The following is a 19,269-nucleotide window of genomic DNA, read 5'->3' on the forward strand; positions in this document are numbered from 1 at the left end:
CAGAAACATGAAGTCGTTACGGCTATAAGAGTGAGTTTGTTAGTAACAGAATCATGACAGCAGCCGACGAAATATTCTCTGAGGAGTGAAATTTATGTAAGTCGTAAGTCTGTCTCGACGTACAGCGACAAACAGAATAAAAGAAATTGAAGGTAAAGTAGTAAGTAAAAAAAACCATTGTGTGACTTCTTTGCATTCAACTGAGGATTGATACTGGTGACACTCCAAAAATAATAATTGTATTTATTAGTGGAGTTGATTCTGATTTTAACATCCACAAAGAATTATTGGGTCTTGTGTTACTCATTGAAGCCTCACAAATTTTCTTCCAGTTTGTGTTCTTCGACTTCCAATGACAGCTTACAGTATAAACCAAACAAAGACGTCTTGTTAACAGGTAGGAAATGCTGACCATCTTCAGCTGAGCTTGAGTGACATTGATAATATTATATAAATAGGGCTAAACGAATAATTTAATTATTATTTTTGTTATAAAGCTTTAACATCTGTAGTCATATCGCGTGTTAGGATCTGTGGGTATACCAGTAGGCCGCAGTTACTATTGTTGAGTTCTTGTTTCTGTTGTGTGTTGTAGATGGCTTGTGTTTATATAAATGATTTTAGATTTTGATTAATATTTATGATATTAATGACTGAGGCGGTGATGAATCATGATATGTAAATTTCCAATCAGGCATTGCGTTTGTGAATGAGGGAATCCATGAAAAACCCCAGGCAGATTGGTCGGCCACGGGGTTTGAACCCGGGAAATCCCGAATACGAGTCACAAACGCTACCGTCGGTAATGGAACTATTTGTTTTGTTTAGTTTTTACTAAACTGGGATAAAGCCTACCTATGTTTTAAAAACTTAAAACTGTTCTTTATTTTATAGTCACTATTTTCTTTCATGAAATCTATATAGGCTATATAACGAACTGGTAATGGAAATTACGAGAAAACGGCTGAACGGATTTTAATGAATGACCCGTCATTTTGAAGCTTGGCATTCAAGGATTTTCAGAAAAATAGTAACTTTCAGTGCAGTATTAGTATTCCTACATAATTTTCCTATTTTCCAACATCCATCTTTCGTCAGTTTGAGAACTAATTGCATTCAGAATAAAACGAAACACACACACTACAATAAGCAATATGCTATTACACGAAGGCCATGATCTGTAGGATTGCTGACATATTATTTAGAGCTCAAATGTAATTGGTTATTAAAAACTTCAAGACTTACTACAAATAATTTACAGGTCTGATTCTGCGGTGTGTAATTTTATGAGTACAGCTGTGTATTGGATATTAAAATCTACAAAACTTGTGGTGGTTTGATAACATTTTATTACCATTAGAAATGAAATATTATTATATAGTTAATGCCACGATGTGACTATTTTTTATTAATATACCTATTAATGCTATACTGATGATATGAAAGTGAAACGTTTTGGGTTTTTGTTACTAGATGTAGAGAATATCTTAAATTAAATCTCCATTTCTATAATTTATTGAGTGGCGGCCATATAACTACAAAACTTACCTAAGATAATAATATTGTTGGTTATTAAAAATCAAATATTTTTATAGTTATTAATCAAGTGGGGTTAGATCTTTTTCATATACTTAATGGCGGTATGGTATAGATGTTTATATGCGTTATTCTCTTCAGTATTGGCTGATAAAATAAGAGGCCTACAAAATGTTGTAGTCTCCCGATCATTTCAGCAAGATCTCTTAGCAGGATAAATGATTTTACCCTCTACATTTCAAGCTCTACATGCTGCAGCTATACCAAGATGCTGTGTCTGTTGTTCGAAAGCATAGCAAACCTGACTTTTTTTTTAACTTTCACCTACAATCCACAATGACCTGAAATAGCTATTGCTTTACTCCTACATGAAAACCCACTGATCGTCCTGACATTGTTACTTGCGTTTTCGCGTTAAAACTCAAAAACTGAAGGTGGATAGGTTCAAGAAAAAGTATTTGGCATAAAAACCCATTCAGATGGAGTAAGTTTCATTATTATGGAAGCAAATAACTTTCAAAATGTCTGGTATACTTCATTGAAAATAAATCTGAAAAATGTTTATTTGAACGTCTAATGAACTTAGTTTGCAGCATTTGCTGCACAAGCCACTACTAATGTATGACTATAAATAGCATTTTATTAAAAATAGATGTTCCGTCACTGATGCAACTGCAAATGTGTAACTATCATGTAACTAGTTTGTCTTGTAAAGAAACAGAAAAAGAGAAGACGCAATCTCACTTCCACTCTCACATCATTATTCTCCAGGGAGAAGCTCAAATTTAATACTCATGCTGAAACTGGCAACGTCCATCTTTCTATTCTAACGTCATATTTCTCACTAACCTCTCCAACATTCCTGTTTGTTTAAGAAAGGTTAGAGTAGCCTACTGTCTTTGACTGATATCTGCGATCCTTATAAGAATTTTCGATGGTGACATTGCTAGATCATCCATTCATTTATTGTGAGTGAAAGGATGCTTGTGAATGAAAACATTTCTCTTCACTCCATAAGAGTGGTTGTTTCCACCCCTCCCCCTCTTCCTCCGAATGCCAGAGCCGGAGATTCCAGTCACAGACAGGACATTTACACTGTTTTCGCTGTAAGAAAAATCCTACTGTAAACACAAGCACGTGTCTGTCATACCCGTGATTGGCTCCAGTCGAAACACTCACACGACGCAGGAAAATATAGTCCGTATTTGGAAACTATCACCTTGTATTATTTGAAAATAAAATATTGAATTCTAGTTGTTAAATACAATGAAACATGTAACTTCACTTATATGTAAAACGATATGTAAGAGAAAAGCTACTTTTATATTTTGTTATGTACTATGAACGCGGATGAATACCAACAGTAATACCGAGGTAGTCTGTTCTTGTAACAAGCTGCCATCACTGGAGTTCGTAGTTGTTCACGTAAGCACGTGGTACTGAAGTATGGCTTCTGTATCCTCGGTGTGTGTGGTTATTAAACATAAGAATGGAAACCCTCTCAAAAGCGGAGAAAAACAAATAGTCTTAAATTTATATAATAACTTATGTGAGTTTTAATTACAGTAATTATAAAGTAAATGTTTCCTAAGCAAATGAATGCGTAGTAGTGAGGTTAGGCCTACTTAACGAGTAACGGGAAATGTTTAACATGAAACAGAATGTACAACAGTAGGCGGGAACACGTACTGAGAATCTATGGCGCCAAACAGCGGCCAATGAAGCCTCACTTCAGTCACGTGCTATTGTTTATATTAGGATTTTTCTTACAGCGAAACGATTTATAGAATAGATCTTTTCCTCCTGAAACTTAAGCTTAGACTTACGTAATATCGTAGGCTACAAGGCTGATTGCCAACACGACCGCGCCCTTCATACGGCTCATGACAAGAAGGCGGGGACTCAGTACAACCTCCAGTAGCATCACTACCAAAATGTTGGTATGCACTCCATGATTCACCCACGGCGGGCATAAATCCTTCAATGCTTGAGGGAATACGTATTCTTCATCCACGTGGTACATAGTCCAGAAGGAAGTGACACTGAACTGCAGTCAAATGTTCCGTAATAACGTATGAGAATCCGTGCGTATGAGTGCAGTACAAGATAAAACAAGATAAATAAAGTTGAGTTGGGTAGGTATAATTAAAAATATATCAGTTCAAATTTCAAAATATTTTACTTACTATTTTGGCAGTAATTTCTTTATGGTCTAAGTCAGGCCTGCACAAACAGCGAAACGGAGAGGAAGATACGTCAGAATGACATAGACTTGCTGTAGGTAGAGGAGAGGGAAACGACTCAGTTATCTAGTGCAGTGCAGTGTGTAGGCCTATTCTCAGTAACTGTTTCATGTTGCTTACCTACTGCTACAGTACAGTATGGATGAATCTAAAAGACAGAACATTAACATTTAACATTTAACGATTTACAGCTCGTACTTATTGATCTTCAATGTGACCTAAGGGCTAAAGATCGTTTGAATAATACCACTAGCCTGGTTGAGTTTTACAAGACTAAACATTAGCAATAATATCCATGACTACACAGGCTGGTTGTGAAAATGATTGCTATGTTTGGCTCAACATTTATATTTGTGAGCAACTATTTTCTATAATCAACTTTAATAAAGGCAGACAACGAACATCTGTAATTGATGTTTCATTATGATCAGTAGGCTACTGTTCCTTTCAGCTGCCAACAGCATAAAACCTCGTTTTGATGTACTGATAAATAAAAATATAACAAAATGATATTGTACATTTAAGTAGCTATAGAATTTCTATTACTTCTGTAAAATAAATATTTCTTTATTAATTAATAATAGTCCAAGATAGTTTTGCAAACAATGAACGGGAGTTCATTTCATAAGCACTCGTAATAGTAGTTCCTTTTGTGTATATTTTTGTACGAGATCCACCCCATGGATAAATATATATATATATATATATATATATATATATATATATATATATTTATCCATGTCCACCCCTTCTTCCAGTCCACCCTTATACAGAGCGCAGCTAATATCTGCATTCCGCTCATGAGCTGTGAGCCGGCTCGGAGAGCGCAAACCTTGTGCAGGCCTGGTTAAAGTTAACATTACCATTAAATATAGAGTTAAAAAGCGGTTTCTTTGAGCATATAAAGGGCGATTTATTTGAGTATATAACGGTAATTTTGTACCAAAGTCTAAGTTCTAAGTTTAAGTTGAGAACATGAAAAATATGAAGAGTACACGGGAAAAACAATCAAAGTCACAATTCTCTTAAAGGTGATGGAATCGCCTAATTCAATATATTACTGCAAACTTCAGTGTTTTTCTTATCAGAACTGGTGAAGGAGAATTATCGTCACGGATACAGTCATCTTTTCCTAATTTTCATTGCAGTAAGATACTGAATTACAAGATGGCATTACCCTTAAGAGAATTGTGACTGATTGTTTTTCCTCTGTACTCTTCGTACATTTGTTTAGTTTCCAAGTTTACAACAAGACGCAGGATTTTTAGCTAACTGTTCAATGCGATGCTAAAATTGAGCTTCATTCATCTGCTCTTCAAAAACTACTATACAGTAGACGCTTAGGTTGCAAGAATTTGTAGCTGATTTCATATCATTATTTGTGCCGGTCGATAACTCATTTATGAACCTAATCCCATCCTATGATTAGCTAATTCTTGACATAACTTAGGTGTTAAACGTAGATGATGTATTCTCGTAACCTATTTCTTGTATGAATAGCATGTACAATAACCTAATACAAGAAGGTACAGATCTCTAAGAAAAATTTCTTTACAACTGAATATTGGAAGAAATTCATAAACTATCAAAACCCTTGGCCTTAGTATAACATCAGCAAACAAAAACAAACTTTCAGATGGACATTACCTTTGTCTCCTCTGAATGGACGAGTTTGGAAGTAGGGATGATATCTTAATCTCCTTTGAACTGTGTGTTTTTCCAATTCTAACTTTCGGCTTGTAAGAAGGGTGGATATTATGTTCACAAGTTAAAAGGTGCCTTATATATTTTAAAAAGTAATTCAACTCAAATTTTTAATAAATTTCGCTCTTTTTTATCAACAGTAATCTCACTTATCTAGAGAAAATCAAAACTCGATTGGGATTTAATTGACTATTACACGATTATTTTTTTTATTTTATTTTATTGGGTTGTTTTACGACGCTGTATCAACATCTAGCTTATTTAGCGTCTGAATGAAATGAAGGTGGTAATGCCGGTGAAATAAGTCCGGGGTCCAGCACCGAAAGTTACCCAGCATTTGCTCGTATTGGGTTGAGGGAAAACCCCGGAAAAAACCTCAACCAGATAACTTGCCCCGACCGGGATTCGAACCCGGACCACCTGGTTTCGCGGCCAGACGCGCTGACCGTTACTCCACAGGTGTGGACTTACACGATTAGAAGAAATAAAATACTCTAATACAATAAAATATTAATTGACTTATTAAAATTCTATTTCACTAATGTTAGCTTCACCAAAATGTTTGAACGGAGCCACCATTTTATATCTATCTATACGGGAAACAAATGACGGTCGCAAAGCTTTTTTAAGACGAGTGGATAAACCTCACCCTCGGCTCTCTTCACTGCGCATGCGCGGTATGAGACAAGGTTAGTGGATTAGCTGAGGAAATATCTAAGTGACGTGAGGTCGAGGATCTTAAATCATTGAAATATTTACACATTTTCCTTGGCCTCACGTCACTTACATACCTCCTCAACTACCCCACTAACCTTGTCACGTACGTTGTAAAAAATTTTCATATAGCTTCAGAGCAGACGATAACTCGATTTTATGCTTACATATGGGCATAGACGATTAGCGCATGCGCGGTGAAGAGAGCAGAGGGTGAGATTTATCCACTCGTGTTTTATAGTACCGTAAAGAATTTACAGTTTGAAATGTTGGCAAACAAAGAAACAAATGCTAGGAAAGTGATAAAAACAAATGCTACGGAAGTGATAAAAATAAACAAATGCTAGGGAAGTGATAAAATTGTCGCGATGAGCAGCCATAATTGGTTGAAACACGTCTTTTCGTACCGTTTTATTGATCAAAAGTAGTATGACGTAGTAAAAGTGTAATAGTCTAAATAATTCATTTCGCCCTAAAACATATCTATCGCGAAAATTCTCGATAAAAATATTGCCATTTTTGCTATTGTTTCAGACGTATTCGCACAAGGAACCCAAACACATTTCAACACAGTAAATGTAAATTCAGAATCTTTCAAGATGAGAGCTCGTAAACCCTCAACAACGTCAACTTTAACATTGGAATTCAAGAACAAAACAAATCAACTTTCTTTTTAATCAACTATTTGTCGATTTTATCGCTAATGCGAAAACTGTAGTCTCTACCTATAACCATGTAACATTCACAGTAAGTTCCACGATTAAAATAGAATAACAAATATTAATTTGTATAGCATTGTTTCTCATATTTATGTTGTAAATAAATTTTCAAGTTTTAAGAAAATAGCACCATAAAATGTTGTACTCGAAGTATTGACTAAAAATTAATTTACTTAATTAAAAATGGATTTCAGACTTTCAAGGAGTTCAACGTATATTTCTATTTTTTTTGTACTTTTACCGTGTCATAAATACAGAGATGTGCAACGTTTTGGGGCTAGGCCTACATATCGGCTACACCATCAGGGATGACAAAGGTGTAACCTACCTACTGGATCTATTAACAAGATCTAAGCTATAGGAGTAAAGTGTCTGGTAATATATATATTTTCACATTTTATTCTCTTAAAGACAAAAAGTTGGAATGTGTTCAAGAACAAGAGATTTAGGTATAGAGTTTGACAATAATTTAATTTTCAGATCTCACATTACAAATCACTCGGATTTGTATTTCAGAATAATTTACGCAACCCTCTTTTTATTTTACTTTGTAATCACTGGAAGAATATGTTACATTAATTTAGAAGTTACAGAGATGTTACTAGGACAGCAAGCTGGATGCACTAAAATGCATCGACTACTTTGTGAATGGGATGTGAAAGTATGACCAGAGAAGCAACATTTTATGCCTTGAACTAAAAATATTTTGAATGAATCGCTTCTAGGTCCCAAAAATCTTACTTCCACCATTATAAAATTGGGCAGTTTGTAAAAACTCTACTAGAAGAAGGGCTTTTCTTGAAATAGCTCTCACAGAAATTGCCATCCATCACAGAAGACAAGTTAAAAGGTAAAATTTTCGTCGACCCTCAAATTTACAAATTTATGGACTAAGACTTTTATAAAGAAACAATTTTAGCAATGCAAGAGAAATAGAAACACGGCCCACCTTCATACCTGTTACTGAAAACATTCTTGGAAACAACAAGGATACAAATTACAAGAACATTGTAGAAAATAGGTTGGAAGTTTTCAAGAAGTTAGCTGACTTGCAACATGAGTAGACATAAATTTTTAATAGCCTATTTTGTTTCTTATATGAAAAGTTTCAATATTTATAATTAAATGAATGAAAACTATAATAATTATCATCAGGATTTTATACAATGTAAAAATGGAAGCCATTTCTCGAATAGCCTATAAAATAATTTAATAACACATCTATTTTAGCAGTAATTTGAAATTCAAAATGCTGAGTAGTATTATCAGATATTTATTTGCTCACGACTATTACACTTTTACTACGTCATATTACTTTTGACCAATAAAACGGTAGGGAACGACGCGTTTCAACCAATCACAGCTGCTTATCCTACAACTTTTATCACCTCCCTAACATTTGTTTATCATTTTCCTAGCATTTGTTTGTTTTTATCACCTCCCAAGTATTTGATTTTATCACTTCCCTAGCATTTGTTTGTTTTTATCACCTCCTTAGCATTTGTTTCTTTGTTTGCCAACATTATACTTTCAATAATTGTACCTTTTAAAATGATGTTTATTTCATGATTCTTAATTAAAATCTATCATTTAACTTGTTTATATTATTTAGGTTATGTTATAGCTTCTGCTGTATAAGTTTATGGATAGTCACATATCAGAGATTGTTTAATATGTATTGATAAAATTGAAGTGAAATGCAACCCTTTTAATAAAAATGAAACTGAATCAACAAAGCCTTCTTGGCTAGTAATCGTCCATAGAGTTCAATGAAGATTGTATAGTTGACACAACTGGTAACAAGAGAACAGCTCATCATAACACATTACTGCTCTCTAGCGGAATATTTGTACTGCTGTGATGGTACAATAATATACTTGTATTTTCAAAACAGTTTAGTAAGTAAATTGATATTTTATTATATTAGAGTACATTATTTCTTATAATCTAGTTACAATTTTCTTCTAATCGTGTAATAGTCAATTAAATCGCACTCGAGTTTCGATTTTCTCTAGATAAATCAAAACATGTAGTGAGATTACTATTGAAAACATATATCTTGTTCTCCTAATTAATGGAACTTCAGGTAATCAATTACCAATCCATCAATTGAACCTCAATGACGATATGGAATAGAGCAGACGAAAACATTCAACACCCATGTACCAATATCTCTCTGAATTCCCTTTAGGAATCCACTGATCTTTGCTAATCAAGCACTTTTGATAAGATAAACTTGTTAACTATGCAGTACTACGCATTCTACTTCCTGCTACAGATTTTTACACAGAACATACCGGTGTGAACTACTTTTTCTAGCGTTTTGTTAATTTTGTCTTAATTGTTGACATCTAGTCAATCCATATCTTGAATACGGCATAGAAATTCTATGATTTTTCACACTTTATTGACAGCTCTCAAATGTCAGAATGCATTAAATATCTCGCTCGGTATTCATTACGAAATATGTTGTCACCATGATCCTACCAAATGCAATCATGGCAAGCTATTCCATCAGTCACCAGTCACCAGTCACCCCGAAGCCATAGCGCTCACCCAGGTATATGGGAAGACGATGACCGTGAACAAGAAGTTCTTCGCGTCTTCCAGCCATGATTTAAGGTTGACTTTCGATTTCTCGTCCAACATGTCAGCAACCACACACATGGTGAAGTACAGAATTTGAAATGCCTGAAAGTAAATCATTTCAATAGGTTGAATGCTATTTTATTAAAATTTAACTTTGGTTGCGTAATATAGCCTAATTAAAATTGCCCTTTAAGTTAATTCTCAATGTCAGTAGTTATAACATGCACAATAGGAATTTTAAATCTACTTTGACACACAAACATTAGAATACACTGTAGATTTTTTTATTTATATGAAGATCCACTCACTCACTCACTCACTCACTCACTCACTCACTCACTCACTCACTCACTCACTTATCCATCCACCTAACTTTCCTTAGCTTGCTTTCTACTTTATCAAGATGGTTTGGATTTAGTAAAATCAAAATTGTGTAGTGGAAAACATATTCTATCAGCCTGTATGGTCTACTAATAAAAGTCTGAATTTGATATACAAATACAGAGAAAGCAAGGACCTTTGCGTCAAATTCTGAGGAGCGATATATCCCTCAATGAGTATCATTTTTCGTAGAACAACTCATGATCTTTTACACGTCATAATAGCTACACTACACGACAGGCTTTAGTGACATTTACAATTATGAAATTTATTTTTCATTTATTTTTCCAAGTATCCTTGCGGACAGGTTCACAAAAGATGTTCAGAGTTTCTACTCCGAACGTGATTACATTCATGATACCATTGTAGTAGTGATTATTGGACTCTTTCGAACATTTCGGTTCTGTATCAAATTTCATCAAAAATGGCGATTCGCACAATCAGCTCCTCTCCATTGTCAACTGGGGTGGTGTACATGATACTCTTCACAGGTCCCATAAAATATCTAGGGATTTTAAGTCAGGTGATCGCTTTGACCATGAAACAGGTCCCATTCTCCCAAATCATTGCTCTCCTTAGTTGTTCATTTGTGCTCGGGACACCATCACGCTGGATCTACATCAGGTGTTTACGATAAACCTTTGTTGGTGACAGACCTGACATGTTTGACAGTTCGACAATCACTCCTACAACTGTATAATGAATGTAATCAGATTCAGGTTAGATACTTTAAACATCTTCTGTAACCTATCAACAAGGTACCAGAAGAAATTAATTAATAATAGCCTACATTTCATAATTTTAAATTGCACTGAAACCAATCTTTTCTTCGATATCATGTAGCTCGTGAGTGACACATCAGAGAAGATGTGTTGTTCCACTCAAAATGATATTCAATGAGTGATCTGTCACTCCCCAGAATTGTCGCAGAATATCTCAAAGAATAACCCCTTGAAATTAATGACATTACTTACGGTTCACTCTGTATATAATTCTTGATTCCGTACAGTTTTAACTATCCTGCAGTTTTGTAGTGGCGTAATTTCGAATTTACTGCACGATTTATATACCTATTCATCTATTATTTACAATAAATCCAGTTTCCTCGCATCTTTTCAAATGCTCGTCAGAACGGATTACGTCAATACTCATGAGTGGGCAACTCGCGCTCTCAAAGTGTGAACACAACTTCAGTGCAGGCAGAATGGACTCTGTATCTGTATGCTGTTCTTGCAAGAAGCAAGTTTGCTTGCGTCTGCGGTAAGTGGCGGCTCGTTTTAAGTGAAAAACAATATAATCCCCAAATCATTTCCCTTTAGTGATGAGTCGAAAGAGAAAGATTATTTTATTAAGAAGGGGGGTAAAGCTTATATTATATTATATTATATTATATTATATTATATTATATTATATTATATTATATTATATTATATTATATTATATTATATTATATTATATTATATTATATTACTCTTTCTTACGCATGACCTTTTATGTTATAAATAAACATAGTGAAGGTTTTAGTAAAGAAATACTGTCTAGATCTGCTTTAGAATAACTAAAGGTAAAAATGGGATATCAACAAGATGAGAATGATATCAAATATCGTTAGCACGTTGTGCGTGCTAGTTACAGAATTGCATTTATGGATAAATTTGAAATGTGGCAGTATCATGTAGAACATAGACAACTTCACTTTCCTTGACTATAAAATATCTTCAAGAGTGATAAGAAAATCTTCTTATAAAAATATAAGACCCTACTTCAAGCCCTACAGCAGAATTCACTGGTAACTTTGGAGAAACAGTGACAATTGACAAGGAATCGAGATTTTTCTGAAATCCTTTTGGCTTACAGCCGATAGAAGCTCCTGAAAGTTTATAGCTTAAATTGATAAATCTACAGAACAGCACGCCACTCAGATTCCACGAAATCAGGAATCGAACTGTTCGTAATGCTGCCTAAGTCAGAATTTTTTAAATATACTCTTTGCTTCGATCTATACTGTATGTGCTTGAGTCAGAGTTGAATACAAGAAAGAAGTGTAAAAGCTCTCAATGTACAGAAAGGGCTTAGAAGTAAGTTTATTTCATCTGCCGTGACATGTAAGAAATACTTCCTTGAATTTGCGATTGTTTGCAAATACTCTTTAATGTATAAACACTTGTAAATTCTCGCGTTCTATGTTTCAAATAAGACATAATAAAAATATTAACAAGTAGTGTAATAATAAGTGTTGCAGTTATGTTTGTTGTATCTTGAAAAAGTTGCATTCACTTTGTATTTCCAGTACTAAACTAATTTACGAAGTTAGGAAATAATATAATTTTGTTATTGTGCTTAGGTACAGTCTGTCTAAAATTGCTATAATTATTGTACCAGCGTCATTCTGAAATTCAAATCATGGAGTAGATATCACGACTGCCTGCATGAGCCGCCAGAGCACATCGTGGCAATGAACTGCTTTTACAAACAACTTGTAACTACTGCGGCTGGCTCCGTCTGTCTTTCTCTCTTTCAAGGTTTTTTAGCACTTTGTGAGCTCGAGTTGCCCATCCATGTCAATACTCTTAATAGAACGAATTTCAGTATCTCCGTTAGCGTTGTATAGGCTATGTATCTGTATACTCTCGGCTTCTGACCATGCGCAGTGTCTTCTGTCTGGGACTTCAATATTCAGCGGGCTATTATTATTTATAGTAGTCTACTGTACATACTCCGCTATATAAATGCCGACATTTTTAAAATGAAAATATTAAAGAAATCGGAGCCTTGGTTTCCGCGTGTCGCCTTCGGTACTTCAGAACGTGATGCATCACGCTTCGGGGCGAGCTTTTCTCTCTCTCTATCTCTCTCTCTATGAGGGCGGGAGAGGAACATTCCTGTGCACAGCCACCTGAGGTCTATTGTGCGTCCCTGGGATGAGTTGCAAGCCCACCGACCCCACCTACGCCTAACTGACCTAACCGCTAACAACCTGATGACCAGTCCCGCCATCCTTCCAAATCCGTGTACCATTCCACGCCAACAGCCCCCACATTCCCCACCTCAAACAGTCTGAGGTGTAAGCTCCCTCTCTCGTCTCAACGATCTGAGGTGTAAGCCCCCTCTCCCGTCGAGAGGGGAGTGAGTTCCACTGCTGGCCACCAACTACCACAGCTTGATATATCCACGGAGGCCGGCCGAGAGAGTCAGCGGCTTCAGAGGGCCACCGCAGGCGCGATCTGGAAACCAAGTAAGACAACCAGAATAATGAGCAAAGGATGTTGAGGGAAGAAAGGAAGTGGCGAGAATGAGTGGGGTTCCATACGCCTGATAAAGTTACCTGATATTCATCCATAGGAGTGAGGGAAAAACTCCGATAAAATCTCACCCAGGCAACTCGTCCCAAGTGGGGAATCGAACCCCGGCCCACTGTGTTCGGGAGCCAAGACGCTAGCAGGACACCAGTGGATCAGAGTGAACTTAGTCGAGTATCACTCGCCCAGTGAAAAGATTCGGATCCCATATCTAGTGAGGACAGTGACGGCCCCCTCTCATGACTCACAATGCCCAGGCTTTTTACAGGCGATCGTAACCTACTGCTGTTCAGTCGTACTTGTAACATTCGGAGTGAGACAAGTGGCCAACAGACTTGGAGCTCACATAGACATTTTCTTTCGGCTCAAATTCCCATGCAAGGGTATGCGATAGCGTACATTTAATTCTTTCCATAGGGTCTAATACTTCTTTCACTAATATTGTCATTTCCAAACTCAAAACAGTCATAGAAATGTTAGGTATATATATATATATATATATATATATATATATATATATATATATATATATATGAATATCGAATAAACTGTCCACACCTGTGGAGTAATGGTCAGCGCGTCTGGCCGTGAAACTAGGTGGCCCGGGTTCGAATCCCGGTCGGGGCAAGTTACCTGGTTGAGGTTTCTTCCGGGGTTTTCCCTCAACCCAATACGAGCAAATGATGGGTAACTTTCGGTGCTGGACCCCGGACTCATTTCACCGGCATTATCACCTTCATATCATTCAGACGCTAAATAACCTAGATGTTGATACAGCGTCGTAAAATAACCCAATAAATTAAATTAAATCGAATAAACTACAATACAGTGATGAAGAAAGTGTTATCCACTATGCATTTTAGGTATTACTTTAATTCGAGTAGGCTCACAGACGTTTCTCTTAATCATTGGGTTTTCGTAAATTCCCTCTTTTTTAAATGTTTTAATTACTTACTTACTTAATTACTGGCTCTTAAGGAACCCGGAGGTTCATTGCCGCCCTCACATAAGCCCGCCATTGGTCCCTATCCTGAGCAAGATTAATCCATTCTCTATCATCATACCCCACCTCCCTCAAATCCATTTTAATATTATCCTCCCACCTACGTCTCTGTCTCCCTAAAGGTATTTTCCCCTCCGGCCTCCCAACTAACACTCTATCTGCATTTCTGGATTCGCCCATACGTGCTACATGCCCTGCCCATCTCAAACGTCTGAATTTAATGTTCCTAATTATGTCAGGTGAAGAATACAATGCGTGCAGTTCTGTGTTGTGTAACTTTCTCCATTCTCCTGTAACTTCATCCCTCTTAGCCCCAAATATTTTCCTAAGCACCTTATTCTCAAACACCCTTAACCTATGTTCCTCTCTCAAAGTGAGAGTCCAAGTCTCACAACCATAAAGAACAACCGGTAATATAAATGTTTTATAAATTCTAACTTTCAAATTTTTGACAGCAGACTGGATGATAAAAGTTTCTCAACCGAATAATAACACGCATTTCCCATATTTATTCTGTGTTTAATTTCTTCCCGAGTATCACTTAAATTTGTTACTGTTGCTCCAAGATATTTGAACTTCTCCACCTCTTCAAAAGATAAATTTCCAATTTTTATATTTCCATTTCGTACAATATTCAGGTCACGAGACATAATCATATACTTTGTCTTTTCGGGATTTTACTTCCAAACCTATCTCTTTACTTGCTTCCAGTAAAATTCCCGTGTTTTTCCTAATCGTTTGTGGATTTTCTCCTAACATAGTCACGTCATCCGCATAATCAGCAAGCTGCTGTAACCCGTTCAATTCCAAACCCTCTCTGTTATCCTGGACTTTCCTAATGGCATATTCTAGAGCAAAGTTAAAAAGTAAAGGAGATAGTGCATCTCCTTGCTTCAGCCCACAGTGAATTGGAAACGCATCTGACAGAAACTGACCTATACGAACTCTGCTATACGTTTCACTGAGACACATTTTAATTAATCGAACTAGTTTCTTGGAAATACCAATTTCAATAAGAATATCATATAAAACTTCTCTCTTAACCGAATCATATGTATTTTTGAAATCTATGAATAACTGATGCACTGTACCCTTAAACTCCCATTTTTCTCCATTGTCTGTCGAATATAAAATATCTGGTCAATAGTTGATCTATTACGCCTAAAACCACACTGATGATCCCCAATAATTTCATCTACATATGGAGTTAACCTTCTCAAAAGAATATTGGACAAAATTTTGTACGACGTCAACAAAAGTGATATTTCTCGAAAGTTGCTACGTTAGTCTTGTCCCTTTTCTTAAAGATAGGTACGATTATGGACTCCTTCCATTGTTCTGGTGCAATTTCCTTTTCCCAAATTGCAAGTACAAGCTTATAAATTTCGTTAGATAATGCGCTTCCACCCTCTTGTATTAATTCTGCTGGAATGTGATCGATACCTGGAAACTTATAATTTTTCAGATTTTCCATCGCAATTTCGACTTCAGAAAGTGTGGGTTCGGGTATAAATGGCTCAGCAGTTTGTATTGCAACTTCGTCCCGATCATTTCTATTTGGCCTATGTATATTTAGTAGTTGTCCAAAATAGTTTTTCCATCTGTTCAGGATTGAATGAGCGTCTGCAAGCAAGTCACCATTATCATCCTTGATCACGTTTACCCTTGCCTGATATCCATTCTTGAATTCCTTTATTCCCTTATATAAATCTCTAATGTTTTAATTATTATTTTTTATAATAAGTTATTGAAATATCGGGTGCTTTATGCTTCGTTATAATATTGTGCTCATTATAATACTAAAAATTACACATATTTCAATCCATATAACTTCCAGAGTAAAAATCAAGGTATCAAACATGTGTATAAGTTGCATTATGTCTTCATGCTTTATGGTTGTCCTTCTAATGAATTTTTGAGCTTCATACATGACCTGTATTGTCGCTGCAGTTATTATGACCGCTCTGCTTTTCATATTAAGGAAAAAAAGAAGAGCAATCAGCGATCAATTTGTGTGAGTGGAAGAATGCCAGTATAGGTTGTTGAAACACTAAAATCTGTATGCATAAATGAACAGGAAAACTCTGCGTACTGTCCAGATCTTTTCTCGCACATATAAGGTAGGTGTCCTGATATGGCCATGCTAAGGTTTGAGAATTTTTCTAGCCGCCATTTTGAAAAAAAATGTAAACCACTTTTTTCTCACTCGTTCTCAGTCTAATGGACTTTCTTAAAACAATTTCCTTTCCCCATAAAAATAGCTGTAATTGTCCAAAAAGTCCCAAATTCCAAAATTCTACCTAGTGGCCATATCAGGAACATGTGCACATGATATGGCCACCCTTGTTCCATGTTCTACAAATCGTGATTGCTTTCAGTTTGATAGTGCAGTTGTGCTAAAATTAAATAATTCTGGCGTAAAATGAATAAATGTGACTTAATAATCTTTTTTATAATTCAAAAGTGTAGTCAAAACAGGTATTTCCATCAAAAATTAAGTTGTTTTTCTTAAAATACAAAACTTTTGCGTAATCCCAGCTATAAGGCATGTAAATTTGTCAGGTGAAAATATAAACGTGAAATGGACTTGATATGGCCGTGGTGCATTTGATAAGGCCATATCAGGAGCAGGTAAGCTTTCACGAAAATCGTTTGATTATGAACAACTCATAAAAGATACGCCATCGACGACAGCACCAATCAACAGAACATTAAAAACTGAATGGAGTACGATGGTTTTCATGGAACAAGTATTTGAAAAACACGTATAAAACAAAGGAAACTTACCAGAGAAAAATAAGAAGAGGTCACATGAAAACCGCAAAACAGGCAACTGACGCCATATTGCTCAACCTGACTGGATGGAAAATGATCAAGTGACATACCAGGATATCCTTTCACTGGATGCTGCTGCAATTTAGCGGATTTTTTGGTTAACTAACTCACAATAGGGGGGTGGCCATATCAGGAACATGGCTATAACAGGAGCACCCACCTTACTTAAATGAGACTAAAAGACCGCTAATTTTTTTATATAAAATAATAAAAGTGTAGCTTGTCATGAACCGACAACAGGTATAATTAGGGTCTAAGAAAGCTTATATAACGAAAAGAAAATTACGTTGAAAATAGGTAGACTATGTTAAAAGTAGATCTAAGTTCGTAATGTAGCATAGCCCACTTGTTAAGATTTCTGGTGCAATAAACTTTAAAAGTACATATGTTGCCAGCAGTCTTTAAAAAGAATTCTTACGATGTGTGATCATTAAATTTCGAGACTGTGTCTATTGTGGGCGAAGGGATCACGTGATTGACACACGCGCACAGCAGCGACACAAAGTTTCAAAGCGCTATCTTCATTGAGACCTGTGTTACACAAAGTTTTGTTAGCACGTGCATTCGCGCATTTGCGAAATCGTTATAAACTCGAAACTGGAGCAAAGAGCCAACATCAAATTCTTCTGGAAATCGGCAACCAAAACCCATGGAATGTCGAAGCAAGCCTACGGGAATGAAGCGTAGAACGAGATGTTTTGAGTAGTATTCGCATTTCAGAAATGGCAGAACATCGCTGGAGGATGACGAGAGGCCAGGTTGACCACACAACACTGCCGAAAATGTAGAAAAAATTCGAAAAGTTGTGCATGATGCTCGACGCAGCACCATCAGAGGAATTTCTGACATCGTTACATTTGCAGAGGTTAAAATGATCCTCACGTCCACATCCAAATGGATGCTCCATGACGACAATGCGCCAGCTCACAGAGCTCTCGCAACATGCCAGTGGTGCACCCGTAACAAGATGGTCGTCGTTTCTCACCCCCGTATTCACCAGATTTGGGCCCCTGCGACTTTTTTTTCGAAGATGAAACTCAACTAAATGGTCGCCGTTTTGGCACTGTGGAGGAGATCCAACGCGAATAGCAGAAGGTGCTTGACAGGCTTCAAGAACGCGACTTCCATGTGACATTCCAAAAATGGCAGACGCGCTGGGATCAGCTTATAGTTGTCCAAGGGGACTACTTTGAAGGGGATGGCAGCCAAATTTAAATCGGATAATTTTATTTTCATTTATGAGACAGGTCTCGGAATTTAATGATCACACCTCGTACAATTATGGTGTAATGGGATAATTACCGGTACTCACAAAGTTCCAGTTTGTGAAATAGCGTCCGTAGAAATGCTTGGCTTCCCAGACGAATTGATTGTCATTATCCAAGGGAATAAATAATATACAGAAACCTACAACAACCAGATGGTGCAACAGCGTAGCAGCATGGAAAAGTGTCACGAACATTATCCTGCTGACAAAACGAAAGTTAATAATAATAATAATAATAATAATAATAATAATAATAATAATAATAATAATAATAATAATAATCATAACAACATTCATGCAAGACCATATTGCAGATCAACATTTTTCTCATAGCCTTCCAAGCATGTCTTCTCACATTAATGTGACAATTCTAAGTGACAAGAACGAAGGCTGTATAGCACTCATACAGCCTTCGTTCTCGAAAAAAATATCATGACATGTAAATTCGTTAATCGCAATTAAATTATCGAGAAACTATCAGCACTCGTATTATAGAATATAACCTGAATGCTTGGTATTCCTCATTCTCAGGTTTATCTATACTTCGCTTATATTAATAACTTTTCTCCACTTTAATTTTGACATTTTGGTAGGCAAAAGAAAGTTCTATAATAATAATAATAATAATAATAATAATAATAATAATAATAATAATAATAATAATAATAATAATGATTTATTTTAGCTGGCAGAGTTAAGGCCGTAAGGCCTTCTCTTCCACTCAACCAGCAAAAAGTGTATATACATATGCATGAACTTACAAAGAATCCAACAATTTGATTGAGATGAGAGTTACATGTATACAAAAGTTATTTACAAATTAAGCAACAAAATACTATGAACTATTAATTAAACACTGAAATAAACTGTGTAGCAGAATTAAACTAAAATACATAGAATGTTAATATATTTCAAATAATATTAGATAATAGAAAGAGATTATTACGAGACAATTAAAATACAGCACAATCAGGATGAT

General features: G+C 35.9%; 1 protein-coding gene across 4 annotated transcripts in view; it reads right to left on the minus strand.

Annotated features, from left to right (window-relative positions):
* LOC138716451 (androgen-dependent TFPI-regulating protein-like) overlaps positions 1–19,269 on the minus strand; it is a 37,082-nt gene that overhangs the window by 7,922 nt on the left and 9,891 nt on the right. For 2 of the 4 annotated variants that reach the window (XM_069849555.1, XM_069849556.1), the window contains exons 2-4: positions 18,336–18,489; positions 9,473–9,607; positions 3,363–3,583 (exon numbers count right to left, since the gene is read on the minus strand). In XM_069849555.1, coding sequence (XP_069705656.1) covers positions 3,363–3,583; positions 9,473–9,607; positions 18,336–18,489 — 510 coding nt within the window. Of the gene's footprint in view, positions 1–3,362; positions 3,584–9,472; positions 9,608–18,335; positions 18,493–19,269 lie in introns of all 4 variants that reach the window. The other 2 variants (XM_069849554.1, XM_069849557.1) reach the window with 1 other exon arrangement.

Source organism: Periplaneta americana, chromosome 16 (genome assembly GCF_040183065.1).
Source record: "Periplaneta americana isolate PAMFEO1 chromosome 16, P.americana_PAMFEO1_priV1, whole genome shotgun sequence".
NCBI lineage: Eukaryota > Metazoa > Arthropoda > Insecta > Blattodea > Blattidae > Periplaneta > Periplaneta americana.